This window comes from Nerophis lumbriciformis, linkage group LG16 (assembly GCF_033978685.3).
Source record: "Nerophis lumbriciformis linkage group LG16, RoL_Nlum_v2.1, whole genome shotgun sequence".
NCBI classification, from domain to species: Eukaryota; Metazoa; Chordata; class Actinopteri; order Syngnathiformes; family Syngnathidae; genus Nerophis; species Nerophis lumbriciformis.
The window spans coordinates 4,333,197-4,351,061 of record NC_084563.2 but is presented as its reverse complement, the minus strand read 5'-3'; the positions used below and the strand labels follow the sequence as shown (position 1 = coordinate 4,351,061).

At 31.5% G+C, this 17,865-nt stretch overlaps 1 protein-coding gene across 6 annotated transcripts in view; it reads right to left on the bottom strand.

The window, feature by feature from the left end:
* Positions 1 to 17,865, bottom strand: part of shtn3 (shootin 3) — a 68,489-nt gene that overhangs the window by 40,681 nt on the left and 9,943 nt on the right. For 3 of the 6 annotated variants that reach the window (XM_061977276.1, XM_061977277.1, XM_061977282.1), the window contains 2 exons: positions 4,060 to 4,154; positions 3,720 to 3,882 (listed from right to left, as the gene is read on the bottom strand). In XM_061977276.1, coding sequence (XP_061833260.1) covers positions 3,720 to 3,882; positions 4,060 to 4,154 — 258 coding nt within the window. Of the gene's footprint in view, positions 1 to 3,719; positions 3,883 to 4,059; positions 4,155 to 15,622; positions 16,053 to 17,865 lie in introns of those variants that run through there. The other 3 variants (XM_061977278.1, XM_061977280.1, XM_061977279.1) reach the window with 3 other exon arrangements.

Genomic DNA, 17,865 nt, shown 5'->3' with positions numbered 1-17,865 from the left:
AAAATATTGCAATATTACAGTAACAGAAAGAATATGAGAAATTGTTCCCAATTTTATAAGAAAAAAGTGCGAAAAAGACTGATTTTAGTTAATTATTTTTATTTTGTGTTTATAATTGTTTTTTTGTTTTGTACCTACTCAGTGGCCTAGTGGTTAGAGTGTCCGCCCTGAGATCGGTAGGTTGTGAGTTCAAATCCCGGCCGGGTCATACCAAAGACTATAAAAAAATGGGACCCATTGCCTCCCTGCTTGGCACTCAGCATCAAGGGTTGGAATTGGGGGTTAAATCACCAAAAATGATTCCCGGGCTCGGCCACCGCTGCTGCTCACTGCTCCCCTCACCTCCCAGGGGGTGATCAAGGGTGATGGGTCAAATGCAGAGAATAATTTCACCACACCTAGTGTGTGTATGACAATCATTGGTACTTTAACTTTAACTTTAAAATACATACTATGCAAATATAAAAAAGCTTGTTTGGAATTTCACAAGAAAAAGGTCAAAATTTCACAAGAAAAATTTAGAATTTTGGCAGTATTATAATAAAAGTCGTCATTTTACTCAACGCATGTCAAAATTTAAACTGAACATTTGCGCAATATTATGATAAAAGTTGGAATTTCACTCAATAACAGTCGAAATTTTACAAGAAAAGCTTAAAGATTTTTTCAATTTTATGAAAAGAGTCACAATTATACTTGACAAAAGTCACAATTTTATTTTAAAAAAACATGTTTTTACTTTTTGGCAACATTATTATAATATTCGGAATTTTACTTGGCAAATTACGACAAAAGTCATAATTTTACTCCAAAAATGTCACTATTTTAGAAGAACAAAAAAAAAAAATGGCAATATTGTGATAAAAGTCAGCATTTTGTATGACAAATGTCACCATTTTGCATTAAAAAGTAAAAATTTTACATAAAAAAAGTAATCATTTTAGGAGAAAATATTGCAATATTACAGTAACAGAAAGAATATGAGAAATTGTTCCCAATTTTATAAGAAAAAAGTGCGAAAAAGACTGATTTTAGTTAATTATTTTTATTTTGTGTTTATAATTGTTTTTTTGTTTTGTACCTACTCAGTGGCCTAGTGGTTAGAGTGTCCGCCCTGAGATCGGTAGGTTGTGAGTTCAAATCCCGGCCGGGTCATACCAAAGACTATAAAAAAAAAATGGGACCCATTACCTCCCTGCTTGGCACTCAGCATCAAGGGTTGGAATTGGGGGTTAAATCACCAAAAATGATTCCCGGGCGCGGCCACCGCTGCTGCTCACTGCTCCCCTCACCTCCCAGGGGGTGATCAAGGGTGATGGGTCAAATGCAGAGAATAATTTCACCACACCTAGTGTGTGTGTGACAATCATTGGTACTTTAATTTTAACTTTAATATACATACTATGCAAATATAAAAAAGCTTGTTTGGAATTTCACAAGAAAAAGGTCAAAATTTCACAAGAAAAATTTAGAATTTTGGCAGTATTATAATAAAAGTCGTCATTTTACTCAACGCATGTCAAAATTTAAACTGAACATTTGCGCAATATTATGATAAAAGTTGGAATTTTACTCAATAACAGTCGCAATTTTACAAGAAAAGCTTAAAGATTTTTGCAATTTTATGAAAAGAGTCACAATTATACTCGACAAAAGTCACAATTTTATTTAAAAAAAACATGTTTTTACTTTTTGGCAACATTATTATAATATTCGGAATTTTACTTGGCAAATTATGACAAAAGTCATCATTTTACTCCAAAAATGTCACTATTTTAGAAGAACAAAAAAAAAAATTGGCAATATTGTGATAAAAGTCAGCATTTTGTATGACAAATGTCACCATTTTGCATTAAAAAGTAAAAATTTTACATAAAAAAAGTAATCATTTTAGGAGAAAATATTGCAATATTACAGTAACAGAAAGAATATGAGAAATTGTTCCCAATTTTATAAGAAAAAAGTGCGAAAAAGACTGATTTTAGTTAATTATTTTTATTTTGTGTTTATAATTGTTTTTTTGTTTTGTACCTACTCAGTGGCCTAGTGGTTAGAGTGTCCGCCCTGAGATCGGTAGGTTGTGAGTTCAAATCCCGGCCGGGTCATACCAAAGACTATAAAAAAATGGGACCCATTGCCTCCCTGCTTGGCACTCAGCATCAAGGGTTGGAATTGGGGGTTAAATCACCAAAAATGATTCCCGGGCGCGGCCACCGCTGCTGCTCACTGCTCCCCTCACCTCCCAGGGGGTGATCAAGGGTGATGGGTCAAATGCAGAGAATAATTTCGCCACACCTAGTGTGTGTGACAATCATTGGTACTTTAACTTTAACTTTAATATACATACTATGCAAATATAAAAAAGCTTGTTTGGAATTTCACAAGAAAAAGGTCAAAATTTCACAAGAAAAATTTAGAATTTTGGCAGTATTATAATAAAAGTCGTCATTTTACTCAATGCATGTCAAAATTTAAACTGAACATTTGCGCAATATTATGATAAAAGTTGGAATTTTACTCAATAACAGTCGCAATTTTACAAGAAAAGCTTAAAGATTTTTGCAATTTTATGAAAGGAGTCACAATTATACTCGACAAAAGTCACAATTTTATTTAAAAAAAACATGTTTTTACTTTTTGGCAACATTATTATAATATTCGGAATTTTACTTGGCAAATTATGACAAAAGTCATAATTTTACTCCAAAAATGTCACTATTTTACAAGAACAAAAAAAAAAAATTGGCAATATTGTGATAAAAGTCAGCATTTTGTATGACAAATGTCACCATTTTGCATTAAAAGTAAAAATTTTACATAAAAAAAGTGATCATTTTAGGAGAAAATATTGCAATATTACAGTAACAGAAAGAATATGAGAAATTGTTCCCAATTTTATAAGAAAAAAGTGCGAAAAAGACTGATTTTAGTTAATTATTTTTATTTTGTGTTTATAATTGTTTTTTTGTTTTGTACCTACTCAGTGGCCTAGTGGTTAGAGTGTCCGCCCTGAGATCGGTAGGTTGTGAGTTCAAATCCCGGCCGGGTCATACCAAAGACTATAAAAAAAAATGGGACCCATTGCCTCCCTGCTTGGCACTCAGCATCAAGGGTTGGAATTGGGGGTTAAATCACCAAAAATGATTCCCGGGCGCGGCCACCGCTGCTGCTCACTGCTCCCCTCACCTCCCAGGGGGTGATCAAGGGTGATGGGTCAAATGCAGAGAATAATTTCGCCACACCTAGTGTGTGTGTGACAATCATTGGTACTTTAACTTTTAACTTTACTTTAACCTTCATTATTTACTTCAAGTTGTTACAGTATGTCTCTATATACATACTTATTTCTATTTATTTTATTAATTTTGGCCAAAAGGGGGCACGTTTCAATTTCTTACACACACTTGTTGTTTCATATGTTGACCAGCAGGGGTGCAAATGAGACATTGTCTATGAGATGCAATGTTATTGGGACCATGATTTATGTCATCACTTCTTCACACCTCCTCATATGGAAGATAATTTTCTTTCTTCGTGTCTCAAGAAGGGTAGAAATACAAGAACACACACACACACTTGAAAATGTTCCTAAAGAACTAGATCTGTGGTTCTCCAACTTTTCCCTCCACTGTTAGAATATTTCATGAAGTGATTCTGTGGCCGTCCACTAGATGGAGCCAAAGCTTGAGAACCACTGACCTCAAAGAAAGGCGAGTCACCTTTGACCTGTTGCTGGTACTGCGCAAAGGTGTCGGGGCCCTCCTCCGCCGGCTCGGCCTCCGTTTCCATGGCGATGCAGTCGGTGATGCTGGGGAGAAGCTCGTCCAAACATGGTCGCGACGACAAGCTCAGGTACTTCAACTTCCTGTTCTGGCAGTTCAGCTGGAGGTGGGCGGGGCAACACAGGCGTCAATCAACATCGGCCCTTTGCCATTGGTCGAGGAGGAGAAGTGTCTCCCGCTCAGCTCATGTAGCTTTTCTCAGTGAAATGTGAGGAGTTAGCGCTGAGCGCCAGCGAGCATGCTAATCACCCTCACGGCGAGGATTACGGAGGCGGACCTTTGTGGCGAGCGCCTCGGCGTTCTCCCGACACGACTTCTCGATCTCCAGCTGAGTCTGCAGGACGCTCACTTCCTCGATGACCATCTGTGACACTGACACACACACACACACATTTAATATATAGCATACTTGTCAGGACGTTAGCATGCTAACGTACTTTTTGCTAAATTTTTAGCTAATTTTGTATGTTTACACCCAGAAATATGTTAGCATGCTAACATTTTAGACTAGCTTTCCAGCTACTTTTGTATGTTTACACCCAGAAATATGTTAGCATGCTAAAATTTTAGACTAGTTTTTCAGCTAATTTTGTATGTTTACACCCAGAAATATGTTAGCATGCTAAAATTTTAGACTAGCTTTCCAGCTACTTTTGTATGTTTAAACCCAGAAATATGTTAGCATGCTAACATTTTAGACTAGCTTTTCAGCTAATTTTGTATGTTTACACCCAGAAATATGTTAGCATGCTAAAATTTTATACTAGTTTTTCAGTTAAATTTGCATGTTTACACATAGAAATATGTTAACATGCTAAAATTTTAGACTAGCTTTCCAGCTACCTTTGTATGTTTACACCCAGAAATATGTTAGCATGCTAAAATTTTAGACTAGCTTTTCAGCTAAATTTGCATGTTTACACAGAAATATTTTAGCATGCAAAAATTTTAGACTAGCTTTCCAGCTAATTTTGTATGTTTACACCCAGAAATAGTGCATTTTAATACCTTAGCAGTACGCCAGAGTGTCCTATGTCATCATGCTAATGCTAGCATGCTAAGGTTTTATACTAGCTTTTCAGCTAATTTTGTATGTTTACACCCAGAAATATGTTAGCATGCTAAAATCTTAGACTAGCCTTTCAGCTAATTTCGTATGTTTACACCCAGAAATAGAGCATTTTAATACCTTAGAAGTACGCCAGCGTGTCCTGGGTCATCATGCTAATGTTAGCATGCTAAGGTTTTATACTAGCTTTCCAGCTAATTTTGTATGTTTACACACAGAAATATGTTAGCATGCTAAAATTTTATACTAGCTTTTCAGCTAAATTTGAACGTTTACACACAGAAATATGTTAGCATGCTAAAATTGTATGCTAGCTTTTCAGCTAATTTTGTATGTTTACACCCAGAAATATGTTAACATGCTAAAATTTAATACTAGCTTTCCAGCTAATTTTGTATGTTTACACCCAGAAATATGTTAGCATGCTAAAATTTTAGACGAGCCTTTCAGCTAATTTTGTATGTTTACACCCAGAAATATGTTAGCATGCTAAAATTTTATACTAGCTTTTCAGCTAAATTTGCATGTTTACACACAGAAATATTTTAGCATGCAAAAATTTTAGACTAGCTTTCCATCTAATTTTGTATGTTTACACCCAGAAATATGTTAGCATGCTAAAATTTTAGACTAGCCTTTCAGCTAATTTTGTATGTTTACACCCAGAAATGTTAGCATGCTAAAATTTTATACTAGCTTTTCAGCTAAATTTGAATGTTTACACACAGAAATATGTTAGCATGCTAAAATTTTAGACTAGCTTTCCAGCTACTTTTGTATGTTTACACCCAGAAATATGTTAGCATGCTAAAATTTTAGACTAGCCTTTCAGCTAATTTCGTATGTTTACACCCAGAAATAGTGCATTTTAATACCTTAGCAGTACGCCAGCGTGTCCTATGTCATCATGCTAATGTTAGCATTCTAAGGTTTTATACTAGCTTTTCAGCTAATTTTGTATGTTTACACCCAGAAATGTTACCATGCTAAAATTTTTATACTGGCTTTTCAGCTAATTTTGTATGTTTACACCCAGAAATAATGCATTTTAATACCTTAGAAGTACACCAGCGTGTCCTATGTTATCATGCTAAAATCTTGATACTAGCTTTTCAGCTAATTTTGTATGTTTACACCCAGAAATATGCTAGCATGCTAAAATTTTATACTAGCTTTTCAGCTAATGTTGTATGTTTACAGTTACACCCAGAAATATGTTATTATGCTAAAATTTTAGACTAGCTTTTTAGCTAATTTTGTATGTTTACACCCAGAAATATGTTAACATGCTAAAATTTTATACTAGCTTTTCAGCTAATTTTGTATGTTTACACCCAGAAATGTTACCATGCTAAAATTTTATACTAGCTTTTCAGCTAAATTTGCATATTTACACACAGAAATATGTTAGCATGCTAAAATTTTAGACTAGCTTTCCAGCTACTTTTGTATGTTTACACCCAGAAATATGTTAGCATGCTAAAATTTTAGACTAGCTTTTCAGCTAAATTTGCATGTTTACACACAGAAATATGTTAGCATGCTAACATTTTAGACTAGCTTCTCAGCTAATTTTGTATGTTTACACCCAGAAATATGTTAGCATGCTACAATTTTAGACTAGCCTTTCAGCTAATTTCGTATGTTTACACCCAGAAATAGTGCATTTTAATACCTTAGCAGTACGCCAGCGTGTCCTATGTCATCATGCTAATGTTAGCATGCTAAGGTTTTATACTAGCTTTTCAGCTAATTTTGTATGTTTACACCCAGAAATATGTTAACATGCTAAAATTTTATACTAGCTTTTCATCTAATTTTGTATATTTACACCCAGAAATATGTTAGCATGCTAAAATTGTGTACTAGCTTTTCAGCTAATTTTGTATGTTTACACCCAGAAATATGTTAACAAGCTAAAATGTTGTACTAGCTTTTCAGCTAATTTTGTATGTTTACACCCAGAAATATGTTAGCATGCTAAAATTTTAGACTAGCTTTTCAGCTAATTTTGTATGTTCACACCCAGAAATATGTTAACATGCTAAAATTGTATACTAGCTTTTCAGCTACTTTTGTATGTTTACACCCAGAAATATGTTAGCATGCTAAAATTTTAGACTAGCCTTTCAGCTAATTTCGTATGTTTACACCCAGAAATAGTGCATTTTAATACCTTAGCAGTACGCCAGCGTGTCCTATGTCATCATGCTAATGTTAGCATTCTAAGGTTTTATACTAGCTTTTCAGCTAATTTTGTATGTTTACACCCAGAAATGTTACCATGCTAAAATTTTTATACTGGCTTTTCAGCTAATTTTGTATGTTTACACCCAGAAATAATGCATTTTAATACCTTAGAAGTACACCAGCGTGTCCTATGTTATCATGCTAAAATCTTGATACTAGCTTTTCAGCTAATTTTGTATGTTTACACCCAGAAATATGCTAGCATGCTAAAATTTTATACTAGCTTTTCAGCTAATGTTGTATGTTTACAGTTACACCCAGAAATATGTTATTATGCTAAAATTTTAGACTAGCTTTTTAGCTAATTTTGTATGTTTACACCCAGAAATATGTTAACATGCTAAAATTTTATACTAGCTTTTCAGCTAATTTTGTATGTTTACACCCAGAAATGTTACCATGCTAAAATTTTATACTAGCTTTTCAGCTAAATTTGCATATTTACACACAGAAATATGTTAGCATGCTAAAATTTTAGACTAGCTTTCCAGCTACTTTTGTATGTTTACACCCAGAAATATGTTAGCATGCTAAAATTTTAGACTAGCTTTTCAGCTAAATTTGCATGTTTACACACAGAAATATGTTAGCATGCTAACATTTTAGACTAGCTTCTCAGCTAATTTTGTATGTTTACACCCAGAAATATGTTAGCATGCTACAATTTTAGACTAGCCTTTCAGCTAATTTCGTATGTTTACACCCAGAAATAGTGCATTTTAATACCTTAGCAGTACGCCAGCGTGTCCTATGTCATCATGCTAATGTTAGCATGCTAAGGTTTTATACTAGCTTTTCAGCTAATTTTGTATGTTTACACCCAGAAATATGTTAACATGCTAAAATTTTATACTAGCTTTTCATCTAATTTTGTATATTTACACCCAGAAATATGTTAGCATGCTAAAATTGTGTACTAGCTTTTCAGCTAATTTTGTATGTTTACACCCAGAAATATGTTAACAAGCTAAAATGTTGTACTAGCTTTTCAGCTAATTTTGTATGTTTACACCCAGAAATATGTTAGCATGCTAAAATTTTAGACTAGCTTTTCAGCTAATTTTGTATGTTCACACCCAGAAATATGTTAACATGCTAAAATTGTATACTAGCTTTTCAGCTACTTTTGTATGTTTACACCCAGAAATATGTTAGCATGCTAAAATTTTAGACAAGCTTTCCAGCTAATTTTGTATGTTTACACCCAGAAATATGTTAGCATGCTAAAATTTTAGACTAGCCTTTCAGCTAATTTCGTATGTTTACACCCACAAATATGTTAACATGCTAAAATTTTATACTAGCCTTTCAGCTAATTTCGTATGTTTACACCCAGAAATAGTGCATTTTAATACCTTAGAAGCACGCCAGCGTGTCCTATGTCATCATGCTAATGTTAGCATGCTAAGGTTTTAGACTAGCTTTCCAGCTAATTTTGTATGTTTATACCCAGAAATATGTTAACATGCTAAAATTTTATACTAGCTTTTCAGCTAATTTTGTATGTTTACACCCAGAAATGTTACCATGCTAAAATTTTATACTAGCTTTTCAGCTAAATTTGCATGTTTACACACAGAAATATGTTAGCATGCTAAAATTTTAGACTAGCTTTCCAGTTAATTTGTATGTTTACACCCAGAAATATGTTAGCATGCTAACATTTTAGACTAGCTTTTCAGCTAATTTTGTATGTTTGCACACAGAAATATGTTAGCATTCGAAAATGTTATACTAGCTTTTCAGCTAAATTTGCATGTTTACACACAGAAATATGTTAGCATGCTAACATTGTAGACTAGCTTTCCAGCTACTTTTGTATGTTTACACCCAGAAATACTGTATGTTAGCATGCTAACATTTTAAACTAGCTTTTCAGCTAATTTTGTATGTTTACACCCAGAAATATGTTAGCATGCTAACATTTTAGACTAACCTTTCAGCTAATTTTGTATGTTTACACCCAGAAATAGTGCATTTTAATACCTTAGTAGTACGACAGCGTGTCCTATGTCATCATGCTAATGTTAGCATGCTAAGGTTTTATCCAGCTTTTCAGCTAATTTTGTATGTTTACAACCAGAAATATGTTAACATGCTAAAACTTTATACTAGCTTTTCAGCTAATTTTGTATGTTTGCACACAGAAATATGTTAGCATGTTAAAATGTTATACTAGCTTTTCAGCTAAATTTGCATGTTTACACAGAAATATGTTAGCATGCTAAAATTTTAGACTAGCTTTCCAGCTACTTTTGTATGTTTACACCCAGAAATATGTTAGCATGCTAACATTTTAGACTAGCTTTTCAGCTAATTTTGTATGTTTACACCCAGAAATATGTTAGCATGCTAAAATTTTAGACTAGCCTTTCAGCTAATTTCGTATGTTTACACCCAGAAATAGTGCATTTTAATACCTTAGCAGTACGCCAGCGTGTCCTATGTCATCATGCTAATGTTAGCATGCTAAGGTTTTATACTAGCTTTTCAGCTAATTTTATGTGTTTACACCCAGAAATATGTTAGCATGCTAAAATGTTAGACTAGCCTTTCAGCTAATTTCGTATGTTTACACCCAGAAATAGTGCATTTTAATACCTTAGCAGTACGCCAGCGTGTCCTATGTCATCATGCTAATGTTAGCATGCTAAGGTTTTATACTAGCTTTTCAGCTAATTTTGTATGTTTACACACAGAAATATGTTAGCATGCTAAAATTTTAGACTAGCTTTCCAGTTACTTTTGTATGTTTACACCCAGAAATATGTTAGCATGCTAAAATTTTATACTAGCTTTTCAGCTAAATTTGAATGTTTACACACAGAAATATGTTAGCATGCTAAAATTTTAGACTAGCTTTCCAGCTACTTTTGTATGTTTACACCCAGAAATATGTTAGCATGCTAAAATTTTAGACTAGCCTTTCAGCTAATTTTGTATGTTTACACCCAGAAATAGTGCATTTTAATACCTTAGCAATACGCCAGCGTGTCCTATGTCATCATGCTAATGTTAGCATGCTAAGGTTTTATACTAGCTTTTCAGCTAATTGTGTATGTTTACACCCAGAAATATGTTAACATGCTAAAATGTTATACTAGCTTTTCAGCTAATTTTGTATGTTTACACACAGAAATATGTTAGCATGCTAAAATTTTATACTAGCTTTTCAGCTAAATTTGAATGTTTACACACAGAAATATGTTAGCATGCTAAAATTTTAGAATAGCTTTCCAGCTACTTTTGTATGTTTACACCCAGAAATATGTTAGCATGCAAAAATTTTAGACTAGCCTTTCAGCTAATTTTGTATGTTTACACCCAGAAATATGTTAGCATGCTAAAATTTTATACTAGCTTTTCAGCTAAATTTGAATGTTTACACACAGAAATATGTTAGCATGCTAAAATTTTAGACTAGCTTTCCAGCTACTTTTGTATGTTTACACCCAGAAATATGTTAGCAGGCTAACATTTTAGACTATCTTTTCAGCTAATTTTGTATGTTTACACCCGGAAATATGTTAGGATGCTAAAATTTTAGACTAGCCTTTCAGCTAATTTTGTATGTTTACACTCACAAATAGTGCATTTTAATACCTTAGAAGTACGCCAGCGTGTCCAATGTCATCATGCTAATGTTAGCATGCTAAGGTTTTATACTAGCTTTTCAGCTAATTTTGTATATTCACACCCAGAAATATGTTAGCATGCTAAAATTGTATGCTAGCTTTTCAGCTAATTTTGTATGTTTACACCCAGAAATGTTACCATTCTAAAATTTTATACTAGCTTTTCAGCTAAATTTGCATGTTTACACACAGAAATATGTTAGCATGCTAACATTTTAGACTAGCTTTTCAGCTAATTTTGTATGTTTACACCTAGAAATATGTTAGCATGCTAAAATTTTAGACTAGCCTTTCAGCTAACTTAGTATGTTTACACCCAGAAATAGTGCATTTTAATACATTAGAAGTATGCCAGCGTGTCCTGTCATCATGCTAATGTTAGCATGCTAAGGTTTTATACTAGCTTTTCAGCTAATTTTGTATGTTTACACACAGAAATATGTTAGCATGCTAAAATTTTATACTAGCTTTTCAGCTAAATTTGAATGTTTACACACAGAAATATGTTAGCATGCTAAAATTTTAGAATAGCTTTCCAGCTACTTTTGTATGTTTACACCCAGAAATATGTTAGCATGCAAAAATTTTAGACTAGCCTTTCAGCTAATTTTGTATGTTTACACCCAGAAATATGTTAGCATGCTAAAATTTTATACTAGCTTTTCAGCTAAATTTGAATGTTTACACACAGAAATATGTTAGCATGCTAAAATTTTAGACTAGCTTTCCAGCTACTTTTGTATGTTTACACCCAGAAATATGTTAGCAGGCTAACATTTTAGACTATCTTTTCAGCTAATTTTGTATGTTTACACCCGGAAATATGTTAGGATGCTAAAATTTTAGACTAGCCTTTCAGCTAATTTTGTATGTTTACACTCACAAATAGTGCATTTTAATACCTTAGAAGTACGCCAGCGTGTCCAATGTCATCATGCTAATGTTAGCATGCTAAGGTTTTATACTAGCTTTTCAGCTAATTTTGTATATTCACACCCAGAAATATGTTAGCATGCTAAAATTGTATGCTAGCTTTTCAGCTAATTTTGTATGTTTACACCCAGAAATGTTACCATTCTAAAATTTTATACTAGCTTTTCAGCTAAATTTGCATGTTTACACACAGAAATATGTTAGCATGCTAACATTTTAGACTAGCTTTTCAGCTAATTTTGTATGTTTACACCCAGAAATATGTTAGCATGCTAAAATTTTAGACTAGCCTTTCAGCTAATTTCGTATGTTTACACCCAGAAATAGTGCATTTTAATACCTTAGAAGTACGCCAGCGTGTCCTTTGTCATCATGCTAATGTTAGCATGCTGAGGTTTTATACTAGCTTTTCAGCTAATTGTGTATGTTTACACCCAGAAATATGTTAACATGCTAAAATGTTATACTAGCTTTTCAGCTAATTTTGTATGTTTACACACAGAAATATGTTAGCATGCTAAAATTTTATAATAGCTTTTCAGCTAAATTTGAATGTTTACACACAGAAATATGTTAGCATGCTAAAATTTTAGACTAGCTTTCCAGCTACTTTTGTATGTTTACACCCAGAAATATGCTAGCATGCTAAAATTTTAGACTAGCCTTTCAGCTAATTGTGTATGTTTACATCCAGAAATAGTGCATTTTAATACCTTAGCAGTGCGCCAGGGTGTCCTATGTCATCATGCTAATGTTAGCATGCTAAGGTTTTATACTAGCTTTTCAGCTAATTTTGTATGTTTACACCCAGAAATATGTTAGCATGCTAAAATTTTAGACTAGCCTTTCAGCTAATTTCGTATGTTTACACCCAGAAATAGTGCATTTTAATACCTTAGCAGTACGCCAGCGTGTCCTATGTCATCATGCTAATGTTAGCATACTAAGGTTTTATACTAGCTTTTCAGCTAATTGTGTATGTTTACACCCAGAAATATGTTAACATGCTAAAATTTTATACTAGCTTTTCAGCTAATTTTGTATGTTTGCACACAGAAATATGTTAGCATTCTAAAATGTTATACTAGCTTTTCAGTTAAATTTGCATGTTTACACCCAGAAATATGTTAACATGCTAAAATTTTATACTAGCTTTTCAGCTAATTTTGTATGTTTGCACACAGAAATATGTTAGCATGCTAAAATGTTATACTAGCTTTTCAGCTAAATTTGCATGTTTACACACAGAAATATGTTAGCATGCTAACATTTTAGACAAGCTTTCCAGCTACTTTTGTATGTTTACACCCAGAAATACTGTATGTTAGCATGCTAACATTTTAGACTAGCTTTTCAGCTAATTTTGTATGTTTACACACAGAAATATGTTAGCATGCTAAAATTTTAGACTAGCCTTTCAGCTAATTTCGTATGTTTACACCCAGAAATAGTGCATTTTAATACCTTAGCAGTACGCCAGCGTGTCCTATGTCATCATGCTAATGTTAGCATGCTAAGGTTTTATACTAGCTTTTCAGCTAATTTTGTGTGTTTACACCCAGAAATATGTTAGCATGCTAAAATTTTAGACTAGCTTTTCAGCTAATTTTGTATGTTTGCACACAGAAATGTTAGCATGCTAAAATTTTAGACTAGCTTTCCAGCTACTTTTGTATGTTTACACCCAGAAATGTTAGCATGCTAACATTTTAGACTAGCTTTTCATCTAATTTTGTATGTTTACACCCAGAAATATGTTAGCATGCTAAAATTTTAGACTAGCCTTTCAGCTAATTTCGTATGTTTACACCCAGAAATAGTGCATTTTAATACCTTAGCAGTACGCCAGCGTGTCCTATGTCATCATGCTAATGTTAGCATGCTAAGGTTTTATACTAGCTTTGCAGCTAATTTTGTATGTTTACACCCAGAAATATGTTAGCATGCTAACATTTTAGACTAGCTTTTCAGCTAATTTTGTATGTTTACACCCAGAAATATGTTAGCATGCTAAAATTTTAGACTAGTCTTTCAGCTAATTTCATATGTTTACACCCAAAAATAGTGCATTTTAATACCTTAGCAGTACGCCAGCAAGTCCTATGTCATCATGCTAATGTTAGCATGCTAAGGTTTTATCCAGCTTTTCAGATAATTTTGTATGTTTACACCCAGAAATAGTGCATTTTAATACCTTAGAAGTACGCCAGCGTGTCCTGTCATCATGCTAATGTTAGCATGCTAAGGTTTTATACTAGCTTTTCAGCTAATTTTGTATGTTTACACCCAGAAATATGTTAGCATGCTAAATTTTTATACTAGCTTTTCATCTAGCTTTGTATATTTACACCCAGAAATATGTTAGCATGCTAAAATTTTATACTAGCTTTTCAGCTAAATTTGCATGTTTACACCCAGAAATATGTTAGCATGCTAAAATTTTAGACTAGCTTTCCAGCTAATTTTGTATGTTTACACCCAGAAAAATGTTAGCATGCTAAAATTTTAGACTAGCTTTTCAGCTAATTTCGTATGTTTATACCCAGAAATAGTGCATTTTAATACCTTAGCAGTACGCCAGCGTGTCCTATGTCATCATGCTAATTATAGCATGCTAAAGTTTTAGACTAGCTTTTCAGCTAATTTTGTATGTTTACACCCAGAAATATGTTAACATGCTAAAATGTTATACTAGCTTTTCATCTACTTTTGTATATTTACACCCAGAAATATGTTAGCATGATAAAATTGTATACTAGCTTTTCAGCTAATTTTGTATGTTTACACCCAGAAATATGTTAGCATGCGAAAATGTTGTACTAGCTTTTCAGCTAATTTTGTATGTTTACACCCAAAAATATGTTAGCATGCTAAAATTTTAGACTAGCTTTCCAGCTAATTTTGTATGTTTACACCCAGAAATATGTTAGCATGCTAAAATTTTATACTAGCTTTTCAGCTAAATTTGCATGTTTACACACAGAAATATGTTAGCATGCTAAAATTTTAGACTAGCTTTCCAGCTAATTTGTATGTTTACACCCAGAAATATGTTAGCATGCTAACATTTTAGACTAGCTTTTCAGCTAATTTTGTATGTTTACACCCAGAAATATGTTAACATGCTAAAATTTTATACTAGCTTTTCAGCTAATTTTGTATGTTTGCACACAGAAATATGTTAACATTCTAAAATGTTATACTAGCTGTTCAGTTAAATTTGCATGTTTACACCCAGAAATATGCTAACATGCTAAAATTTTATACTAGCTTTTCAGCTAATTTTGTATGTTTGCACACAGAAATATATTAGCATGCTAACATTTTAGACTAGCTTTTCAGCTAATTTTGTATGTTTACACCCAGAAAAATGTTAGCATGCTAAAATTTTAGACTAGCCTTTCAGCTAATTTTGTATGTTTACACCCAGAAATAGTGCATTTTAATACCTTAGCAGTACGACAGCGTGTCCTATGTCATCATGCTAATGTTAGCATGCTAAGGTTTTATCCAGCTTTTCAGCTTATATTGTATGTTTACACCCAGAAATATGTTATTATGCTAAAATTTTAGACTAGCTTTTCAGCTAATTTTGTATGTTTACACCCAGAAATATGTTAGCATGCTAACATTGTAACTAAATGCACTAAATGAATGTGATTTGTCAAATAATTCAGTTTATTCTATTTCCTCACCAACATGTGGTGTAGTGTCCACGCTCTTACCTCTAATGCACACTAGGGGGCGACTGTGGTCACTTCATCTTGTTGAGCTATGTTAGATGTATAGTAGAAGAAGAATATGCTACATGCTAAATAAGCTCCGGGTCTAACAGATAAATACACATTTTCACTGCTATTTGGTGTTGTTGGTAATGTTTTAATGCGTTTAAATGACATTTGTGGTTACTGTGATAGTCGCAGACGTACAAAAAGATCGATGTTTCTGCTTACCAGTGGTCTCAAACATGTGCTGACGGCATGTCACGTGATTAAATTGTCTTCTTTAGGAACATTCCGGCACTTATTAAACATGTAGGTTTCTATTACATCATATACTATAAAATACTGACCTATTTCGGCTTTTAAATCTGTACCTTGTGCTTGTTTGGCGTGTGTAAAAAGTCCCTCGCCACCGGCTTGTTATGCTCCACCGCCACTCGGGTTTAAAAAAATTGGATTGGTCAAACCAAGTCACGTGACTGCCAGGCTCCGTTTGATTGGTGGAACGGAATCATGTGACAAGCGCCTACCAGAAGTAGGCTGCTGACTCATTTTTTATTTATTTTTTATTTGTATTTATATTTTGAGTTTTAATAACCTTTATTTATGAACTGCAACATTTACAAACAATCGAGAAATAATAATAATCAAAATAAGTACAAAAACAGTACAAAAAGGGGGTTGTAAACTCAATAAAATAACTAAAATAGAATGCAATAAATGTATATATATATATATATATATATATATATATATATATTTATGCAAAAAAAAAGTATATATATATATATATATATATATATATATATATATATATATAAAAATATCTTCTTTTTTTCTTCTTTTTTTTTTGCATTATGTAAACCTTTATTTATGAACTGCAACATTTACAAACATCGAGAAATAATAATAATCAAAATAAGTACAAAAACAGTACAAAAAGGGGGTTGTAAACTCAATAAAATAACTAAAATAGAATGCAATATATATATTTATGCAAAAAAAAATGTGTATGTATAAATATCTTTTTTTATTTTTTTTATTTTATTTATTTTTTTGCATTATATAAACCTTTATTTATGAACTGCAACATTTACAAACAATCGATAAATAATAATAATCAAAATAAGTACAAAAACAGTACAAAAAGGGGGTTGTAAACTCAATAAAATAACTAAAATAGAATGCAATATATATATTTATGCAAAAAAAAATTTGTATGTATAAATATCTTTTTTTATTTTTTTTATTTTATTTATTTTTTTGCATTATATAAACCTTTATTTATGAACTGCAACATTTACAAACAATCGATGAATAATAATAATCAAAATAAGTACAAAAACAGTACAAAAAGGGGGTTGTAAACTCAATAAAATAACTAAAATAGTATGCAATATATATATTTATGCAAAAAAATGTATATATATATATATATATAAATATCTTATTTTTATTATTTTTTATTAAAACATTTTTTTGCATTATATAAACCTTTATTTATGAACTGCAACATTTACAAACAATCGAGAAATAATAATAATCAAAATAAGTACAAAAACAGTACAAAATGGGGGTTGTAAACTCAATATAGTAACTAAAATAGAATGCAATATATGTATATATATATATATATATATATATATATATTTATGCAAAAAAATAAAATAATAATTACATATATATATATATATATATATATATATATATAATTTATTTTTATTTATTTTTGCATTATATAAACCTTTATTTATGAACTGCAACATTTATATATATATATATATATATATATATATATATATATATATGCGCAAAGAAAAAAATACATATATATATATATATATATATATATATATATATATATATATAAAAATATTTATTTTTTTATTTTTTCATTTTTTTTGCATTATATAAACCTTTATTTATGAACTGCAACATTTACAAACAATCAAGAAATAATAATAATCAAAATAAGTACAAAAACAGTACAAAAAGGGGGTTGTAAACTCAATAAAATAACTAAAATAGAATGCAATATATATATTTATGCAAAAAAAATTTATATATATATATATATATATATATATATATATATATATATATATAAATATCTTTTTTTTTTTTTTTTTTTTTGCATTATATAAACCTTTATTTATGAACTGCAACATTTACAAACATCGAGAAATAATAATAATCAAAATAAGTACAAAAACAGTACAAAAAGGGGGTTGTAAACTCAATAAAATAACTCAAATAGAATGCAATATATATATTTATGCAAAAAAATGTATATATATACATACATATATATATATATAAATATCTTATTTTTATTATTTTTTATTTAATTCTTTTTTGCATTATATAAACCTTTATTTATGAACTGCAACATTTACAAACAATCGATAAATAATAATAATCAAAATAAGTACAAAAACAGTACAAAAAGGGGGTTGTAAACTCAATAAAATAAC